This window comes from Alnus glutinosa, chromosome 8 (genome assembly GCF_958979055.1).
Source record: "Alnus glutinosa chromosome 8, dhAlnGlut1.1, whole genome shotgun sequence".
Lineage (NCBI taxonomy): Eukaryota > Viridiplantae > Streptophyta > Magnoliopsida > Fagales > Betulaceae > Alnus > Alnus glutinosa.
Window position 1 is genome coordinate 3,320,902 of NC_084893.1, and position 20,192 is coordinate 3,341,093.

At 36.0% G+C, this 20,192-nt stretch overlaps 3 protein-coding genes across 4 annotated transcripts; 2 read left to right on the forward strand and 1 right to left on the reverse strand.

Moving 5' to 3' along the window:
- Window positions 1–1,598: 1,598 nt before the first annotated feature.
- LOC133876482 (transcription factor bHLH47) lies at window positions 1,599–4,517 on the forward strand. Of its 2 annotated transcripts, none has more exons than XM_062314768.1 (5): window positions 1,599–1,833; window positions 2,285–2,391; window positions 3,309–3,427; window positions 3,601–3,728; window positions 3,948–4,517. In XM_062314768.1, exons 2-5 carry the CDS (start codon window positions 2,321–2,323, stop codon window positions 4,386–4,388), a joined length of 759 nt encoding a protein of 252 aa, XP_062170752.1. In that variant the 5' UTR covers window positions 1,599–1,833; window positions 2,285–2,320; the 3' UTR covers window positions 4,389–4,517. The 2 variants fall into 2 exon arrangements, with proteins under 2 accessions (XP_062170752.1, XP_062170751.1); XM_062314767.1 differs by having other exon boundaries at window positions 1,600–1,822.
- Window positions 4,518–5,636: 1,119 nt separating this feature from the next.
- On the forward strand, window positions 5,637–8,355 carry LOC133876435 (HVA22-like protein a). The gene is made up of 5 exons (XM_062314715.1): window positions 5,637–6,099; window positions 6,316–6,342; window positions 6,573–6,695; window positions 7,631–7,874; window positions 8,043–8,355. Exons 1-5 carry the CDS (start codon window positions 6,038–6,040, stop codon window positions 8,100–8,102), a joined length of 516 nt encoding a protein of 171 aa, XP_062170699.1. The 5' UTR covers window positions 5,637–6,037; the 3' UTR covers window positions 8,103–8,355.
- A 1,578-nt stretch (window positions 8,356–9,933) lies between these two features.
- LOC133874524 (microtubule-associated protein RP/EB family member 1A) lies at window positions 9,934–19,395 on the reverse strand. The gene is made up of 8 exons (XM_062312363.1): window positions 19,036–19,395; window positions 13,695–13,763; window positions 13,475–13,561; window positions 12,067–12,173; window positions 11,788–11,930; window positions 11,611–11,687; window positions 10,985–11,098; window positions 9,934–10,330 (listed from the first exon to the last, which is right to left on the reverse strand). The coding sequence occupies exons 1-8, from the start codon at window positions 19,141–19,143 to the stop codon at window positions 10,196–10,198; spliced, it is 840 nt and encodes a 279-aa protein (XP_062168347.1). The 5' UTR covers window positions 19,144–19,395; the 3' UTR covers window positions 9,934–10,195.
- Between the last annotated feature and the right edge of the window lie 797 nt (window positions 19,396–20,192).

Sequence of the window (20,192 nt, forward strand, 5' to 3'; positions counted from 1 at the left end):
ATCTTACATCAGGTAGATTACGGTTGTTTATGGAAAAAGTCTTAGGCTGTGGTTGTTTTGACTTAAAACGATTTTAAAAAATTATTATAGTATCAATTTTTTTTTTTGAAAAAATACATTTTATCTCTCCAAAGTTTGACTACTTTTTCACTTTTGCTCTCGATTTTAAAAAGTGGCAGTGTATTCCAATAAAGTTTTCAAATTTTTCAATATAAACACTATTAATTTTTTATTTCATCTTTAACAGAAATTGTTGAAAAGACTTTTTTTTTTTTTTGAATAGACTTAAATGTCCCTAAACCCTTAAAAAAAAAAAAGGAAAAAAAGAAAAAAAAAGAAAAAAAAAAGAAAAAAACCAAAGGGGTAGCCATAGCCACCCCAAATGGCCCATGGGGGTGGCAATTTATTTTATGGTTTTTTTTTTTTAAAAAAAAAAAAGAAAAAAAGAAAAAGAAATGGTATTTTGAGAATTAACACGTATATATGGTGCAATTTTAAAAATTTGATCTCAAAAAATGTAAGTTTAGTGCATGTGAGCAATTTTCTGTCAAAGAAGACGGAAATGACTAATATAGTGGTTATATTGAAAAATTCGAAAACTTTGTTGAGGTAAAATGTCATTTTTTAAACATCAGTGATAAATATGAAAAAATTGTCAAATTTTGAAGGGGTAAAATGTATTTTTTTTAAAAAATAAAAATAAAATATTGACCAGTATGAAAATTATTATCCATCAATACCCCAAAACTTAAATCTGATTAAATTGATCCGGAACCATTGCATACCACATCTAAAATCTCTTAAAAATACACTATAATCTCATTCCAAACAATCAAAAATCAGAAAAAAAAAAAAAAAAAAAAAAAAAAAAACTAAAAATGGAACCAGTTACATTCAACGTCCATCTGTATGACTTTTTTACCTTTGAATTTTAGTGCGTTGGCGGATTAAAATATTCACTCACTTTTGAATGCGACCTCGTGGACGACACGCGCTTCTTGGTTGAGACAAATCAACTACAAAAGACTGCACGTACAAGTTATGGCTGCCATTCGTGGATACCACACGCCCCTTGCGGGCCAGATCCGCTGTGGAAACATGCTGTATATTGAGAGTGCAGTTTCCACTTTCAGACAGAAATAATAACAATAATAATAAAATTCAACTAAAATATTAAAAATTTCAATATTCTTTTTTCCTTCTTTCCAATAATCATTGTGTTAAATATAATTAATATGAATAAAAAAATGATAAAAATTTTTATAAAACTTACATAAAAAAAAATGATAAGCGGCCTTTAAATATGTGATAAATACAAGTTATTAAAATAATATGTGTTTCTCATATATGAAGAGATACATATAAATCTTATATGTAAGTTGTACAAAATTTATTATAAATCAGTTTGTAGAAAATTCTTGCCTTATTAATATTATCAGAAGTATTTGTGAAATAAATATATATCTTTCAGTATTATCAAAAAAAAAAAAAATTATATACCGTAAAAAGAGACAAAGGAGAAATCACGTGGCGGACTCACACGTTGGAGTACAATGCACCCAAGTGGCACCTGCTCGCCACGCGCTCTCGTGTGCCTCCTATTGTCCCCCGCCGCTCTTCCCACTCTCCATCTCGATACTATACAAAGCACGCGTTTTGATTTCTCTCTCTGTCTAAAATCCCTAAATTTCATCGTCAAGTATACCGATTCCTCGCTCATAATCTCCCTGTTCTTCGTTTTTGCATTTGTTAAGGTTGTTCAGAAACCGTTTTCTTGTGGAGCTGTTTGTGGTTGGGTTGCTGCTGGGCTTTTGATTTGGAGGTATCAATATTGTGGGTTCTCTCTTTGGCCTTTTGTTTGATCAATGGTTTTCAATGTGCTTCCTTTGTTTTATTTGCTTTGCTTTTTTGGTTTTATTTGGCGGGTTGGTTTCTGATTTCATTTTTTGGGTTTACCAATGCCCTGTTTGGTTGCTATGAAATTGGTGGAAAAGTACAGGAAAGTGAAATTTTTAGATTTTTTGGTTCCCAAGAATTCGTCAAATTTGAACTAACTTGTCTTGAGAATCCCTCTAATGGGTTCTTTTCTTTTTGTCCAGAGAAAATGTTTTTAGTTTTTTTTTTTTTTTTTTTTTTTTCCGTCGATATATATATATATATACATTGATGCTGAAGCGTGGAAAAAACAAACCTAATTGTTAATATATGATTGTCTCCTTTCTATTTGGTTATCTGCAATTATAAGAAAAGAAAGTTTGAATTGGTGTTATTTTTTATTTTGAAGGGATTCTCCACTGGCTTTTAATTCATCAAGACGAGCATGGATTCGGAGGCTCACACCCCATTGGTTGACAAGGTCAATGTGGTGGTGGAGGAGGATTCTATGAACAGGTAATTGCTCATAGATCCTAAGTTTGATGCTGGATGGTTGAGTGTTGATCTACCACTAAGATATCTTGTAATCGAAGCAGAGTATCTCAATGCTTGAATTGCAGATTAATTGGGATGGATATTGATACATATGTAGTTTATAGATGGTTTGATTTTCTTTAGTATGAACTAATGTACCTGAAACTAAAAATTACCCTTTTAAAAGAATGTTTTTCAAGAGACAAGGTACGGTTGATTGCAATGCCACTTAAGTGCAACATTTAAAGATTCAGAAGATAAACAGTTGAATCATTTTAAGTGGTTGACTGGAATTCTTTTCACAAATGGGGTTTCTATGATGTTACGTTTGCTTACATTTTCTTGATGATTGATCCAAAAGTTTGTATTCACCTTTTCATGTCAAGTCCTAATTCATATTGTTAATATTAGGCTACAAAACATCCTTGTTTTTTTAGGAAGAAAAATCTTTGTCTACTAGATTGTGGGAAGTAATTTTTTTTTTTTCCTTTTTCTTTCCATGTTCTTGTTATCAACCCTTAGACACTGTCTGCTTGTATGTAATTCCTAGTCTTATGCATTGCGTTCTTTAATGGGTACCTTAATAGTTTAGTTGAAGAAGCCCACTTGAGTTATACTTGGATGCATTGCTCTGCATTGACAGGCATCTAATTTTGGGCATATTCCTACATGCATCAATACTAATGGTTAGCAGTTTCTGCTAATGCCGATGCAACTTACAGATGCTAAATGGTCAGCACTTCTTTTTAGCGACATTAATTCTGGCCATAACCAGTGCATGTTAATTTCTTGACACTAGGTGTCGTAATTCATCTAGGTAGCTTCACATGGATTTTAAATGTGGGTGAAATATCACAAGGGCACCTTGTTAGATTGCCTTAAAGCTGTTTGTGGTGCAGGACTTGTCCTGGCAAAAAGAATAAGGGGAAAGTTCCAAAAAGAATACAAAAGGCTGAGAGGGAAAGATTGAAGCGTGAGCATTTGAACGAGCTTTTTCTTGACCTGGCCAGTGCTCTCGGTAACTTCCTTTCGTTTAATGATGAGATTACTCAGCCACCTACTCATGTTTTAGATTCGTAGAAGTCCACTGGTCAACATGTGTACTCTAAGCAACCTTATAATCTTGATTAGCTTTTTGGCTTTGCCTTTATAAACAGTGGTCATTTTCAAGATGATGTGGATCTTGTGCAGAACTGAACCAGCATAACAATGGAAAGGCCTCTACATTATGTGAAGCTGCTCGACTATTGAAAGACTTGCTAGGTCAGATTGAGTGTCTAAAAAAGGAGAACGAATCTCTCTTGTCAGAATCTCACTACGTAAGGCACTTAACAATCTTTTACTGATCTCTGGTAAATAGTCTTCTCTCATGTGTGAGGTTATCCAGCTTAAATGGTAGCAGCAGAATTTCTTCCATTAAAGCAGGCTAGAGAATTTTCATTTTCTCTTGCTTGTTACATTGACTGACCCTGATCCATTCTCCTTTTTATAAGAAAATGCGTTGAATTGCTGATCCTAGTTTAAATTGTCTTGAACAGGTGAGCATCGAGAAGAATGAACTAAGGGAGGAGAATTCTGCCCTAGCAAATCAGATTGAGAAACTGCTGAGTGAGCTAGAAGCGAGGGTGGCCCAGTCTAAACCTGACCTAAATGTATCACCTCCCGAATTTCAGCAACCAGAACTGACATCACATTTTCCGGGAGAATGTCTCAGATTGCCTGCTGTAGAACCTTCATTGCAGCAAGCACCTGCTGTCTTTGTCCTCCCCATTGGTCCAGATCCCCAAGCTTATCCGTTGCCTGATGTTTCCCAGCTGACATCTAAGCCCAACTCAAACGTGAGCAAACCACATGCTAGGTACCCAACTCCGGCGGATTCGTGGCCATCAGAACTACTAAGGCAGCAGGTTACAGCTAGGAAGGAATTTCAACTTAGTGGTAGCAATTGTACTGGGGAAGGTGGCCCTCGAAACATTTGACTTTTGTCCTACTCACTAATCTGTAGCAGTGCATTTCCTCTCCTTATTTTTGGTTAATTGGTAATGCCCATTTGGAGGTTGTGTATCAATATGGATAAGTGGTAATTAGTATACCGTTCTTGAGGTCAACTGGGTGATGCTTGATTTCTTGCCAAGGCAGGTGGTGGTTGGTCACCAATGCCACTGCAATCAGAAAAATGTTCCAAACATGGTGGTTTAACTCATGAAACGTAAAGTGGTCAGTTGAACCATTTTCAAAGGACCGGATCTCCTGTAATTTTCTACCCGAATTGTAGTCCATCTAAGTAGGCAATTGAGAGAGGGCCTCAATTGGCGCCTACGCTCCCGAACACCTGCTAGGCAGGTGGGCCCACCGGCGTCCCCTTGTGAAAAGGTTGGGTAGGCTGTAGTTTAGTCGACGGATTGCTCTAGACTTGTTCAAGCACGCTGGTCTCATCGAAGCTCCCTCCTAGGCTCCTATAGGGTTCGGGCAATTTGCAATTTAGTCAACGAATCGGAGGAATACAATTTTTATGCTAGCTTTTATTTCTTCTTCTTTTTTCTTTTACCTTATTAAAAAAGGCATGATGGAGCGACCATAGTGACTATTCTACTTGATTGTAAACATAGTAGTACTTGCTCGCTGAAAATCAATGACAGGAGAGGCCTAGATAGACAAGAAGACTGCATGTGCTCCATCAAGCCAGATTAGCTAAAACCTGACCTAGTCCTACTAATGACACTAGAGATACCCAAGTTATTATGCTAGCATCTTCATTCAGCTTGTGAAGATTTTAAAATGTGAATTCATACCGGCGAGTTATTCTAGTTTTACTTGCCCAAAAAGAGAGTAAATGCACTTTACTTACTCCTCCCAAAAAAGTGATAGTGCTTTGGAATATAAAAAATAAAAATAATGTTACTTTTATGCTCATTTCATACCGACTAATATAGCATATTATAAGTGATTATCTAATGCAACTTTAGTCAGATGCGCCGTACATAAAACTTGATTTCAACAAAAATAAAATTATAAGTAATGATTCTTAGTAGACTGTTATACGATTGTTATGTAATTAGGATAATGTAACTTTAAAAATTAATAACAAAATTCTTTATTTTAAGTATTAATTTAAAGATAAATTTATCTGTCATACCATTCTAATTATACGTCGTCATCGCATTAAATACCATTGCTCCAAACAAATTATTTTGTCCACACAACTATTTCATCCACGCAAGGTCGGTGCTGATTCTCCGGATCAACAACTTCCCTATACTTTCGCCACGACCGCGAACATACAAAAGAGCTTTTGCTTTTTTTTTTATATGAAGAAGTCGGAAGTGAGTAGAGAGTGGCAATCCTGTGATTACAAGGACAGAGAGGTTACCTTGTAGACAATCTACAGATTCTACACAAACGCTGTTGCCAGATTCCCCAACTCCTTTGTACGAATGCTTGTCACCCACTTGTCTGATCTGGTTTCTGACACAGTAGCAACTCTCTTTTCCGTCTTTACCAATGCAACCTTAACCTCATATAAGTAGACAAAGAACCAACCTTTGCCTGCTTTGGGAGGAGATTTGAGATCAGAACTAAGGAAGAAGACGCTTTGAGGAATCAGAGAGAGAGAGAGAGGGGGAGAGAGATGGGATCTGGGGCTGCAAGTTTCTTTAAGGTGGTTCTCAAAAACTTTGACATTCTTGCCTGGTATGTCTTCCTCATTCGCTCTTTTACCTACTTTACCAATTTGCTTTGTTAACTCAAGAAGGGTTTTTTTTTTTTTTTTTTTTTTTTTTTAAAAAAAAAGATTTTTTTGTTGTTGTTGGGTTTATGAGAGATATATGCTGTATAAGTTAATCTCTTATATTAAGTTTACTTTATTAGAAAATTTTCACTAATTTGATTCGTTGGTTTGATTCGCAGGCCTGTGGTTAGCCTTGTTTATCCTCTGTAAGTGGGGTTCTGATTCTTTTCCTAAACTTCCCTTTTGTTTTCTTTTTTCTTTTTTTAACCAAAAAAAAAAAAAAAAAAAAAACAACACAAAAAAATCGAAGATAATGTCTAGCATCCCTTAATTTATTTTATTGAATTTTTGCAATGCTTATGATTTTCTATGATGGGTGGTTTTATATTTTGTAGTAAGTGTATTCATGGCTGCTGTGGTTTGGGTTATTCCACAGATATGCCTCAGTTCGGGCAATCGAGACCAAATCTCCTGTCGATGATCAGCAATGGCTTACTTATTGGGTTCTGTACTCCATGATCACACTCTTCGAGCTCACCTTAGTCAAAGTCCTTGAATGGTGAGCAGCTATACCTTTAGTTTTGTTTACTCGCAGTTGCTTTGTTATTTCGGAAGCAATTGCTGTTCAGAAACTCTCTGTATTAATTTGCTAAGTTATGAAAATTATGGGTATTGAATTTGGTGCATCTGGCCATTAGCAATCTTAGTATTAATTTTCTATGTGTTGTTTCACCTAATTTTGGTAGTTTTATAGAACCCTCTAATGGAATTACTGCTTCAGACTGTTGCAGTAGAAGGTATATTGATAATCTGAGACTCCTTCGCCACCTGGGCTGTCATTATATGGAAAGTAAACTTAATGTGTAGGGGATTGTATTGAGCATTTGAATTGTTTTATGCTAAATTGTGTTTCCCACCCTAAACAATAAGGTCATTTGCAATGTTCCTCCCAAACTTTAAATTTGAGATCAACTCCCTAAATTAAGTGATTAGTTGCAATGTTGCCTCGCTATCTTTTTCTATTCTTGGCATACTTAACCTTACTTTTCACATGCTTATTATGTGATCATAGACAGAAAAAAAAGAAAAAGAACAAAAAAAAAAGGAAAGGAATAAAAATACATAGGCACGTGATAATAGGATAAGTACGTGAGTTATAAGTTCAACGGAAGCTTTAACGGCCAGAGACATTGCAATTGACCTCATAGCTTAAGGGTATTAAGTTTAAAGCTTGAGGTGGACATTGCAGACCTCATAATTTAGGATGGGAAAGTGCAATTTGTCCAAGTCTTTTAATTCACATATTTCGCATGTGTTGTATAGCCTATGGGCCTTCGCTCAGATGGTTAAGCGATGGGATCAAATTGGGGCTTTGGGGGAATGCCTTAGATTCAAATCCTATAAATGAAAAAACAGTACTGCTTATGATTTTTGTGTGTGGAGCGGTTAGGGATTACTTAGCTTTTGCTATAATTTTCTAAATTTATGTGGCAGGATTCCCTTCTGGCCCTATGCAAAGCTAATCTTGGTCTGCTGGTTGGTCATCCCATACTTCAGTGGTGCTGCATTTGTATACGAGCATTACGTGAGACCTTTGTTTGTCAATCCACAAACTATAAACATCTGGTATGTCCCAAAGAAGAAGGATATCTTCAGTAAGCCAGATGACATTCTTACTGCTGCAGAGAAATATATTGCTGAGAACGGGACAGACCAGTTTCAGCAGATTATTAACAAGGTATCCTCATCAGCCATAATTGTTTAGGAAAATAATGTATTTATACATGCTTTTGAGACTATATTGGTAAATGATGCAAATGCATGTGCGTGTTCCTGGAATTAGTGCAATTAATGACTAATGCTTTTTGGGAGCTGGCTCAATGTATTTTTTTCTCTTGTTCCACAGGCTGACAAGTCCAGGAGGAGTGAAGGCCATCCAATCTTTGATCAGGACCATCGATATTGAGCATTGTAGCTCTGAGTATGTTTTCTGTCATCTGGTTTCTTGTGGAGAAAAGGATGTTCACGGTTAATGCTTGGTTTTTCTGTTTGTTGTTTGAAACAATCGTTGGTTATTGTAAAAAGTTGCTTAATGTCCTTAGTTTACTGTATGTAATTAGCAAAGGGTGCTTCGCATTTCCTTTTTTCCATATCAGAACTCTATGGTACAGTTTTTCCTGCCCGCAATGCTAACTTGAATTAAGCATTAGATTATTTAACCTTACAGTTTTTCCGTTTGCTATTTTTCCTATTACTTTATTTATGTAAATATCACGTTCCTCTTTCTATTACAGAACCATCAGGTTTCAGAGCTTGCATATTCTCATTTGTGGTTACATGATATTGTCTTCTAACTTCCTTGCATCATAGTCTACCTTGTGCTTCCCTTCAACTTGGGACCTATCATTCTTTCACCAGGTGATCCATGTTCATTGCATAGAGCATCATCTCAGCCGAGTTTTCGTATTCTGGTTGCCTATCAAATTCACCTCTAATTCATTCGGCTGTGTTTTACTTCTGTACTTTTTGGTCCAAAAAGATAATGCTTGTTACTTTGTTCTCACTTGCCAGTTGCAGCTTCCTTGGTGGCTAAACCTGCCTCTTTCTTTTTCTGTCTAGCCAAGAGCCAGTCTTGATCACCAAGATGGTCATACCTTTTCGAAAAACCAAATAAATAGAAACAGATATATATGGAATTAAATATGGTTGAGCATAAGGTGTACCATGGTGTTATTTGTGGCTGAATGTAGAGTCATGGATGTGTTGACAGGCCATGATTTCAGGAGCTTTCCTGCAGTTTTTTTAAACGGTGTAGATTTAATTTTAAGTTTTCCATGAAAGAGAGAGATTGAAATTAAATCTTGGTTGAATAACTTGGGCGAGATTTTGAGTGATGGTTATGTGGTTTCACTCTGTACATTTTCTCTGTTTTTGTTTTCTTCTTCTTTTTGAATCTGGCTGCTGATGATGGCGTTTGTTCCAAAATGGTCAATGTCATGATAAATCGTACTCTAGTTGAGCCTTGAGAAAAGCTCATATATGAATCCTGGGTGCTTATGAGAAATTTTACACTAGTGGATATGCTTTTCTCATTGGAAATGATGAGGAGTCGGCTGTTGGGCTAACCTCATATCTTAGGCTGCCTATAAGTGCGCCCCACAATCACTCTCTTTTGAAGCCATTGGAAATTAGACAACACTTAACCCTGCTTTTGCTTAATGTCTTACAAAGGGAAATAAGACTACTTTTGCTTTGTCCCGGCACTGTATTATGCATTGGATAATGATGATAAAGTGGATTCCCTCACTTAAACGATGCGGACAATCACATGCATGATGACAAAGTCGTATTCCTCACTTTAATAATGCAAACATTCACATAAAAAGCTTTGAACGAAACCAAACAAAATGATGCTCGCAAAGAGGGAAACAATGTTGCGATGCTACATCAATTCTGTAACAAAAGAATGCTTTTATAAATAAGAGGGAAAACTACATTTACCTCCCTCAATTTACCATCCAATTTTTAATGTTTCCCTTAAATCTTTTAACTTGATTAATGTATCCTACCAATCTGTCTGCCAACAGGGTTGCAATGTCCTCTTTTCGCGACCCAAAATGAAAATAATCTGTAGGGTCAAGAAAAGAGGACATTGCAACCGCATTAACGGATTGGTAGGATACATTAATCAAGTTGAAAGATTAAGAGAAACATTACAAATTGGGTTATATAGATATAGATAGAGAGAGATAAATGTAGTTCCCCAAAATAAAACCTTAGCAACTGAGCAAGCTTCGGGTGACCAACCAATTTTCTTCAAATTAAGTTATAGGCGAAAAAGAAGTTTGATACACTGTTATTAGGCTAGTCATTTCAAATTGTGATCATCTATCCAGCAGATACAAGTAGACATAAAGCTCATAAATGGTATTTAGCAGCTGAAGCATAGTGAAAGGTAACTAGCATCTCATGATCAAGTGAAGCCTTGGGGTTTTAACTTTTATCCAGCCAGACGGGCCTGCAAATGCCTTTCGTTTTGTAGGCAACCTCCTTTGGTAGTCAGAAGACTCGGGCCTCATTTTCTGCTTCAGCTTCACCAGGAGCCATAAACTGGGACAGGTAATCCTGCGCTTCGGAAAGTGCGGATTCCTTGGCGTCAGCAGCATACAATATCTTCTTAATCGCCACAGACATCTGCACAAAATCAAAGTAAATACATAATTAGATCAAAATCACAAACCTCCAGTACACCACATTCACATTTATATCCACCATATGTTACAAAAAAACTGTAATAAGTATCCTCTATGACTCATTCTTAAAAGCAGTATGGGAGCAGTTTAAAGGCACATATGCAGACACTCACAGACGCATACACACAGCAGAGACCTTTTAATTCTTGTGGATACAAAAAGGTTCAGCCAAGAACATAAGAGAGACTGAGGGATTATTCTGGATCTCAAAATCCCATAAAAGCATCATGACAATTGGCCCAAAACATCACGATTAGTTATAAAAGGAAACTCCTAGCAAATGATTCAAATTTACAGGCCAGAAGAGCTGCATCAGGATAATCTTTCTTTGGAACATTTTGGCAGTGGACCTTGATTCCTTCATCACCCTCAGTTATATTGGAAAGTCAAATGAGGAAGACAACATTGAAATAGAACAAGATCATAACACTAGCAGAAGAAATATGCAGAATGGCAAACTTACAAATAAATATGAATTCCATGTACAAGATATGCTATTAATATGAAAAATTAATACTATTAAAAGACATAATACATGAATGTAAGTTGTAAGGCCATAATATGAGTATAATCAGAGATCTCTAGAAACTCTTACCGGGAGATCCTCCCATTCAGGAGTCTGACAGATAATTTCTATATCCCTTAATTTTGCGAAGTAAAAATCTCGTTCTTTTTCCAAAAGATCCACAGAGAACTTGAGATCAGAAATCTGTGACAAAAGCATATAACAACAAAAAGATCCATAGAGAACTTGAGATCAGAAATCTGTGACAAAAGCATATAACAACAAAACTTTTTAAGGACTCAGCAAGGCTACTTGAAGCTCTGCCGACCAGACCACAATGTCTTTTCAATTTATAGGCAGTTGTAACAGAAGGCAATGTGAGAAACAGCAAGTAATTAATTCTATTGAACTTCAGGCAATAAACTATTTCAACTGTAGGCTGAGCATATCAAACAATGAAGGGGAGAGAGGCATGCATCAGGGAGATAGAACCATGTCTGGAACAAACGTGGTGATTGGTCCAGAGAAATTTCAAAGTGAAAGCACTAAATCAGTGGGTCATCCTTCTACTACCTTTGTGCTGTCTGAAGTAGTTATCCTCCAATAGATGATGGATGATCTCCTCAGACAGCCATCATAAACAACTAAAGTCATGGACTGCTCACATTTTGAATGTAAACACAGAAAAAGCTGTAATGTGAACCTAATGCCAGTACCTCCTTGGACAAAGCCTGAACCTCCCCTGAAGAATCAGCTCCACCTGCTGCTGCGTATGTCTTCCCTTGCCTGAAGCCTATAGCAACAAACAGCAAACAACAATGGGAAGGATGAAAAGTTAGAAACATAGAAAGTTTAGGAGCAAACAGAGAAATAAATGGGTGAAACAAGCTGACCAGAGGCTTTATTAAGACCAGCTGTGTCACCAGAAGCAGGATTGTGCGTATTGTTTGTTTGCAGTGATTTTGGATTCTTCTGAGACCCCTTAGGATTCCGATCCTTCACACCCTTACTCCTTCGCTCAATAGGATTATAATTCCTACAAGAAACACCACATGCAAGTCAAAAGTTCAGGGAAAATCACAAAGAAAATGTGGCGATATTGATGCAACAGTACTCAAAATTGTTAAAGGGGAGAGAAGGGTATTAGGACACTGAAGGAAAAACTAACATACTCATTCATAATGCCACCATTTACAGAATCACAGTAGCGTTTCAGCCATTGTAAGAACTCCAAGTTGTCCAAAGGCCGTCCTTTAACTAGCCTGTTGACTTCAATATGCTGCCATAGAGAAGAAGACTTGGCAGTCAATGAAAAATAAACCTCTCTAATCCAGCTTCCTAACTAATTTTAGGCTAACATAAAAAAACCCAATAATTGAGCCTTGCACTTCATTCTTTTGCTCGCTGTCTAAATGTGACTAAAACTTAATGGAGTAATCTCCTTTATGAAGAAAATCAATACTTGCACTGATAAGAAGATTTTTTTTTTTCCCTTTTTTTTTGGATGAATACCCTTTTCTTTCATTAACCAGAATAAACCCATAAGTCCTATTCCTCTAATTTCATTTACAAAACAGAGAAGGTCTCCATGCTTTTACGGCCCTTTTTTTTCCTTCTTTATGCCATTTCAAAAGGTCATTGCTCTCTATTGCGACCACTTGGCAATGAGACATTACCCTAAAATTGAGTATTTGCACAATTTATGTGGAATTTAACAAAGGATAATCCTAGAACTAAACTCATGAGTTTTTGGAGCGAAATTCTCCCACGAAAGTTGCCTGCTAGTAAGAGTTGCAACCCAAGAAATTCAAATATATGCAAAATTAATTTATAAGAGTTTCAGTTAGAATATTAAATTAAATAATTAAATTCACTCATTCTTACTAATTTAAACTTTTGGGACAATTAATGATTTAATATGATATTAGAACAGTGGTCCTGAATTAAAATCTGACTCCACAGTCTACATCCATTTCGATTAAAATATTTTATGTATTGGACCTCACTTGTTGAGGAGAATTTGAGCCAACACATGAAAATGAGTGCTAGATTATTAAATTAAATTATTAAATTCTCTACTTCCTACCAGCTTAAGTTTTTGAAACAATTGATGACTAAACAATTTCTAAAACCAATTCAGTCATTCCACTAGTCCTCCAATTGGAGGAACAATGGGACCAGCATTCAAGCCAAGAGCCTACCACCATTGTGAAAGATCTATTGTGTATTACCATCATATTGGTTATTCTATTTTACTTGATTCAAGAATTTATCATCAGTTCCATTTTTTTAGTTGTACTCAAGTATTTTCTTTTTTTGTCCTCATATCCCTTTCTTGGCCGATATTCAATTCTGCCCAAACAAAACTGATCCTAAACTGTAAAACTTAGACTAGAATGCTATTTCATTTTTCTCAAAGTCAGAAATGGGCAAACCCTGGAATGAACAACTCAAAAGAATATTGATAATAAAAAACTTAACACCTAAAGAAAATGAAGTTGGTAAAAGAGAAAAATAGAGCCACAACAATTCAAGCACAAAGCACTACACAAAAGACTTTGACCAGTTGGATCAAATTACCTTATCGATTTTCAACTTGTTGAATACTTCCTGCAGAACCTTATAATTTTGGATCATATCATATTCTGTCTTTGCATCATAATTCACCTAGATCCAAATGACAACCAGTGAAGACAATTCTATGAATAATGTTATTAATTAGAAGAGGATTTGCAGGGAAAAAAACATTAGAAAGCAAAAGAACAAAACAAAACAAAACAAAAAAGGAGAGTTTTGTCACCTTGTGCATTGGAACTACTCCTGGATAGGTCATGTCCATCATCTGACATTGCACTGCACCAGAAGCGGCCTAAAATTAAAAAACTAAATTAGTTAACGATTTCATCAGGGAAAAAAAATAAGATGAGAGAAGTATGATGTGGTTAACAACAGCAATACAAGCATCGAATAAGAACTGCCCTCATAGCTACTAAACTAGCCTTCTCTTATCTGGAATGCAAATTAAATCACATACAACAAAATTCAAATGGGATTGGAGGCTTGAACACTTGCACATAACACGAGTGCTATGAAAAGGCTTGCTTCCAATACCAATTCAATCAATTCTCATTGATGTGGTTCCTCAAAAACATCAGCAAACTCAATCAACATGATTCCAACAATATTTAGCAAGAAATAAAAAGTGAAATTTCTTATGTCAACACCTTGCAAGCCTTCATAAAAAATATGTTTTGTCGTGGCAATGACGCTTCGGATGTGTATTTAATATTTCCATTGCTTTCTTATGAAGCCACCATTTCGTTCCACTACATCTACGAATTTTGCATGTCCAAACATGAGGATTAAATTTTGGGTTAGGTTGCATAGTTGCACCCAACAAGCATGATCAAGAGAGAGAAACTTGCAAAATGCCATGGTTTTCTTACCCTATGGTTAGATCAGCAGCTTCCTCCTTTTACCTCTATGACTATATTCTGCTATTCCTCTATGGTTTTGCATCAAAGCTTCCTCATTTGGCATCTATGACTATACAACCCTATGGTTAGTAGAAAAAATGTGTCTATTTTCCCACACCTGACTTATTGTCTCCATAAATTAGTTAAGAACCAATGCAAAGATTTAGACATGGACCACTAGCTTAATTCCTCATATGAAGACAAACATAATTGTTCTATTAACAATGGACACACAACCATTCACTTAAGCCGAACTCTTTAAACGGACCATGCCTTAAAAAATCTAAACACTTTGTCTCTTACATACATATATCATAAAACAAAACCCCAAAGAGTAGATCAATCAGCTAAGGACCACGTGTCATGAGGCGGAGGTCACAAGTTCGAATCTCCTATTCCCCATCTCCTTGAGGCCAATTACTAATAAAAAAAAAATATCATAGAACAACAGATATAAGAAAAATGTTTTCATGCAAATAAATAAAAAGAACTACCTTATACATTGAGCGTATTGATGTATTGTTTTTCGATAAGTTAATCTCATTGAAAAAGCACAAAAGTGCGTAACCCTAATACACATGCAGTATACAAGAGAATCTCCTATTCAATTAAAATAAAATAAAAAAGAACAAAGGCTCAAAAAGTTAGAAGAACTAGAAAAAATCATACTATTATGAACTACTATCCACGTGTAGAGTTGGACTCGGGCTCCTTCGAGGGTGATCTTTTCTGTGTGGTCAGCGGCTCTACACAAAGTCTTCACCTTGGAGAGACGGCACGTCATCGTGATGGACAGATGTTGCATGTGCAGGAGAAATGGGGAGTCTGTGGACCACCTTTTTCTTCATTGTGATGTAGCTTCTAACATTTTGAGTGTTTTTTTCCAGTCGTTTTGGGATGTCCTAGGTTATACCTAGATGTGTTGTTGATCTGTATGACTATTGGTGGTCTTTTGGCAGGCCAAGGAGTATTGCGGTATGGAAAATGGTTCCTACGTGCCTCTTTTGGTGTTTGTGAAGGGAAATGAATGATATAAACTTTGAGGACAGAGAGAGGACGCTGCGGAAATTTGTATCCATATTCTACAAAACATTACATCTATGGACATCAGTGTACATGTCTCCTCTGTTAATTAGTTATAGTGACTTCCTTGTTCGTTTTGCTCTTTTTAATTAAGTGGTTCATTTTATATATTTCTTGTGTGCTTAGGGACGCCTTTCGCTTTCAATGAGATTGATTTATTACTTACTAAAAACAACAACTATCCCTGGGTAGAGGGAGTTGAATATAATTTTTTTCAGCTCCACCACTTAAGTCTCTCTATCTTCAAAGCTCTGTACATTATGTTCTCTCCAAATACACCACATTACACATAAAGGAGCCAACCTCCAAACTTCCAAAATGTCATGGGACCCCATCTGACATCCCCAACTCATCAACAACTCTCTTACCCTTTTAGGCATAACCCAATCCACACCAAACAAATTACATAAGGAGCTCCATAAATCTCTTACTACTTCATAATTGAAGAAAAATGTGACCGATAGAAACCCCACTCTTCTTGCACATACAACACTAATCCATCACAATGATGTTCCACTTCCTCAAGTTATCCAACGTCAATATTTTTCATAATGCCACCTTCCATACAAAGAACACCATTCTTGAAGGAACCTTAACTTTCCAAATACTCTTCCAAAGAAACGGGGAACCTATAAATATGGTTAGCACATGACAAAATGACTTCACTTCAAATGTGTGTCTCTTGGAAGAGATCCAACATATTCTATCCAAATCTCTTTGCCTTACTCTGAATGAATACAACATCTCAAAAAAAGAGAAGACCAACTCCACTTCCCAATCCTGTACAGGTCTAATAAAAATTATATTCCAATGAATACTTCCATTTTGGAACTGCATAAGATCCGCCACCCACACGTCCTTACAATGTGCAATACTAAATAAATCCAGACAAGAAATCTTCAATGGATGATTCCCACCCCACACATCATGCCAAAAACTAACCTTGAACACATCACCCCACCTCAACTCCAACAACTTTTGAAAAAATTTCCCACTCCCTCCTTGTATGTTTCCACATGCCCATTTCAAATGACCCTATTACTTCCTTGAAACACCAACCTCCCCTAAAATTGTCATATTCAGTTTCTATCACCAATCACCAAGCCTCACTCTTCGTAGCATAACGCCATAGGACTCAGTTAAACTAAAGCAAGTTTCTAACCCCCAACCTACCTGGTTTCATCGAGGTACAAATTCTCACCCAGTTCACTAAATGAGTTAAAATGAAACTTTAACTCGTCACCAATTTCACCTCATAAAAAGTCTCTTTGAAGTTTTTCAATCCTATTAGCCACATTCATTGATCTAACTCCCTTAGATAAATAAAGCCTTTTCCATCCAACCAATCGAAGTTCCATTTTTTCAATTATGCCATTCCAAATAAATGTAGCCTTGTAACTTGTAAGACACACCCAAAAGCAAACCCAAGTACTTCATCGGCAAAGATGATACTCTACAGCCAAGAATGTGAGCCCAACCTGCTACATCTCCTACTTTGTCAATAGCAACTATCTCTGATTACGCCAAATTAATCTTCAATCTTGATACATCTTCCAAACATAAGAAAAATCATCACAAATGGCGGAGTTGTTCAAAATTTGTCTCACAAAAAATCAAGGTATCATCTACAACAATAAGTGGGACACTAACAATTCTTTATTATTCCTTGACCTCACAGAAAAACTACACAAAAGTCCCCTATCCACTGTAATAGTCCTACTCAACACCTCCATAACAACCACAAACAATAATGGCGATAACGGGTCCCTCTGTCTCAATCCACAAGAACTACTAAAGAAACCAGACAGTGAACCATTAATAATAATGGAAAACCGCACCGTAGAAATACAATTCCCTAAACAATCCCTCCATTTCTCCCCAAATCCACATCCCTTTATCAAATATAACAAGAACTCCTAATTAACGTGATCATACGCCTTCTCCAAGTCCAATTTACACTCCTGGTTCCCCCAATCTAATCCAATTACCCAACCATTCATTAGCAACCAAAACTAAATCCAAAATGTGTCTACATCTGATGAATGCATTGGGGGAATTTAATATAATTTTTTCCAAAACCGATTTTAACCTATTCACCAACACCTTGGAGATAATTTTATAAACACCACCCACTAAACCAATAGGTCGAAAATCCTTAGTGTCCACAGCACCTGTCTTTTTTGGGATAAAGGAGACAACTGTTGCACTCAAACTTCCTTCGACTATGAAACTCCTTGAAAACTGCTAAGATGACCTCTTTCACAACCTCCTAGAAAAAAACAATGAAAAAACCATCTAGACCGGAGCCTTATTCAAATCCCTTACCACTTTCCACACTTCATTCTCCTCAAAATCCCTTTCCAGCCACTTCCTATCATCCGTATCAATGGAAATGAACGAGAGACCATCCAATTTTGGTCACCAACTAAACAGTTGATCATACGACCTCTTATAGAATTGCATTATATGCTCCCTTATCTCTGTAGAGTTGTCAACCTTTGCCCAATTAGCAGCCTAGCCAACATGATTTCTCTAGTGACAGAGTAAAGCAAACACAAGTAAACACTAAGCTCAAAATAGTGACACTCATAGATGATTTAAGCCAAAGAAAATATTGTTTACCTATTTTCACGTCTTAGAGCCTATCAACCTAGAACAAAAGCTGATTAAGGACTTGTCAGATTAGATTCAGTTTACACCGTACCCAGCTTCGATAAGAAACAGTAAACTTCACATCTAAATAACGTAAACTACAATTTGATATAGATTAAGCCGGATACTAATATGTCACTCACTGCATACTAAATTTTTGCCAAAGAATCACTTTATCCCTGTTTTAAACCCATACACATGAACCAATCTCGCTCTCGTCCTACATATTATGTTCAAACATTAATTAAATGACTAAGTTTACCTTCCCTATAAACTTAACATTTTGGGATAACAGGTGATTTAACACTTACTATATATGACCACATGCAGCATTAATAAAACCCTATCGTGCAGCATCAAAATTGTAAATCAAATTTCCAATATTTAAAGAAATAGGACAGATAGCACTATAAATTGTATGCACGCAGCCAAAAGGCACAGTGTATGGCATCCCAATCAACATTACACCATTACATACATATCGGAGTATACAGTAATTTATCAAAACACTTTTTATTCCCACCTCATTTGGGCTAAGAAAAGAAACCACTATGAAAAACCGAAATCCAAGGCGATATTTTCTATGTAAAGAATAAGAAAGTAATAATTGAACCACACGTCTCTTAGGAACTCCATCTGGGTGATCAAAATGCACCCAAACAACATCTTTGTCAACTAAATAGTACCCTGTGAAAACTTACGTCCACTACAAGAACACCCAGATGCGAAAAAGTACAACTGTTCACAACATATAACATTAAAAAAATTTCTTTCTTTCTTTTTAAAAAAAATCCATCAAACAAATAAACCCAATTTCAGGAATTCATCCAGAGAAATCCATGTCCAAGAAACTCCCACTCATTACTGCCAAGAACCAAACAAAAGCCTCGAGAAATGGGCGAACGAATGAAATGATTGGGAATAGTGTACCTCTTCAATGCGTGAGAGATTGAGCTGAAGCCTATTGTTAATCCAAGTCAATATCTCATTCCTCCCTACAAAGTAGCCGCTGTCCATCATTCCTATATTCGTTGCCATTGCAACGCCTTCAAACAATTTTCACGCACACAGAGAGAGAGAGCGAGAGAGAGAGAGATGGGAAAATTAGAGAGAGAGAGTAGTGATAATAATGCGTGGATTATGACGATTTAAAGCGTAATCTTTGGAGGGATTTTGAAATTTTTTAATCTGTTTGGTTATGTGTTTAGTGGGAGGAATTGAACGGTGAGGGATTGGAGAGAATCAGAGAATGAAACCGAAAGGCCACATCAAAAGGACTCGCTGCCACTCGGGCGTCAAAGACAATCTTCGTTTCTTTTCTTTTTATATACTCTTTTTTTTTTTTTTTTTTTTCTTTCTAATTTTAAATAAAATTATTTATTTATTATTATTATTTTGAAGAAAGAGTAATTTTTTTTGATTTGGGTAGTTTTCAATTTGTAATTTGTTTGATTACTTCTTTCAAATTTTAACGGCATGTAGGCCTGCAATTTTGTATTTTAAATTTTCTATTTAAAAATAAATAAATGACGCAGTATCATATTTTATATATTATATTATTAAATCTTGAAAAATTTAGTATGAATCAAAAAAATAATTTATTTTTTTATTTCAAATAAAATTGAGAAGATTGATCCATTTCGGTGTCGGTATTATCAAATTGTTTGGTTTGTACCAATTAAAATCGAAAAAGAAAATACATGTAAATAAAGTTTTTGTTGCATGAATCGAAAATTTTAGGATACTTTCTCATGTAAATTTTTAAATCTCAAATATTATTTTTAAATTAAATTATTTATGAAATTATAGTTGGTTAAATTAGGCAGGATATAGGGATGTAAACAAACCAGTCCGTTCGACAACCCGCTCGGTTTAGCCCGATCCGAACTCGAGCTCGATACTGTAGGAACTCGATTGTTACTGTAGAAACCCGCTCGATTAATAAGTGATACATACCCGACTCGCTCGACAAAACTCGATAGGGGCTCGCGAGCTCAGCTCATTTAAAGTTCAACCGAATCGCTCGCCCGACTCGTTAGCTCGTTCATATCTTATATATATATTAGTAAAAATAGTAAATATAATAT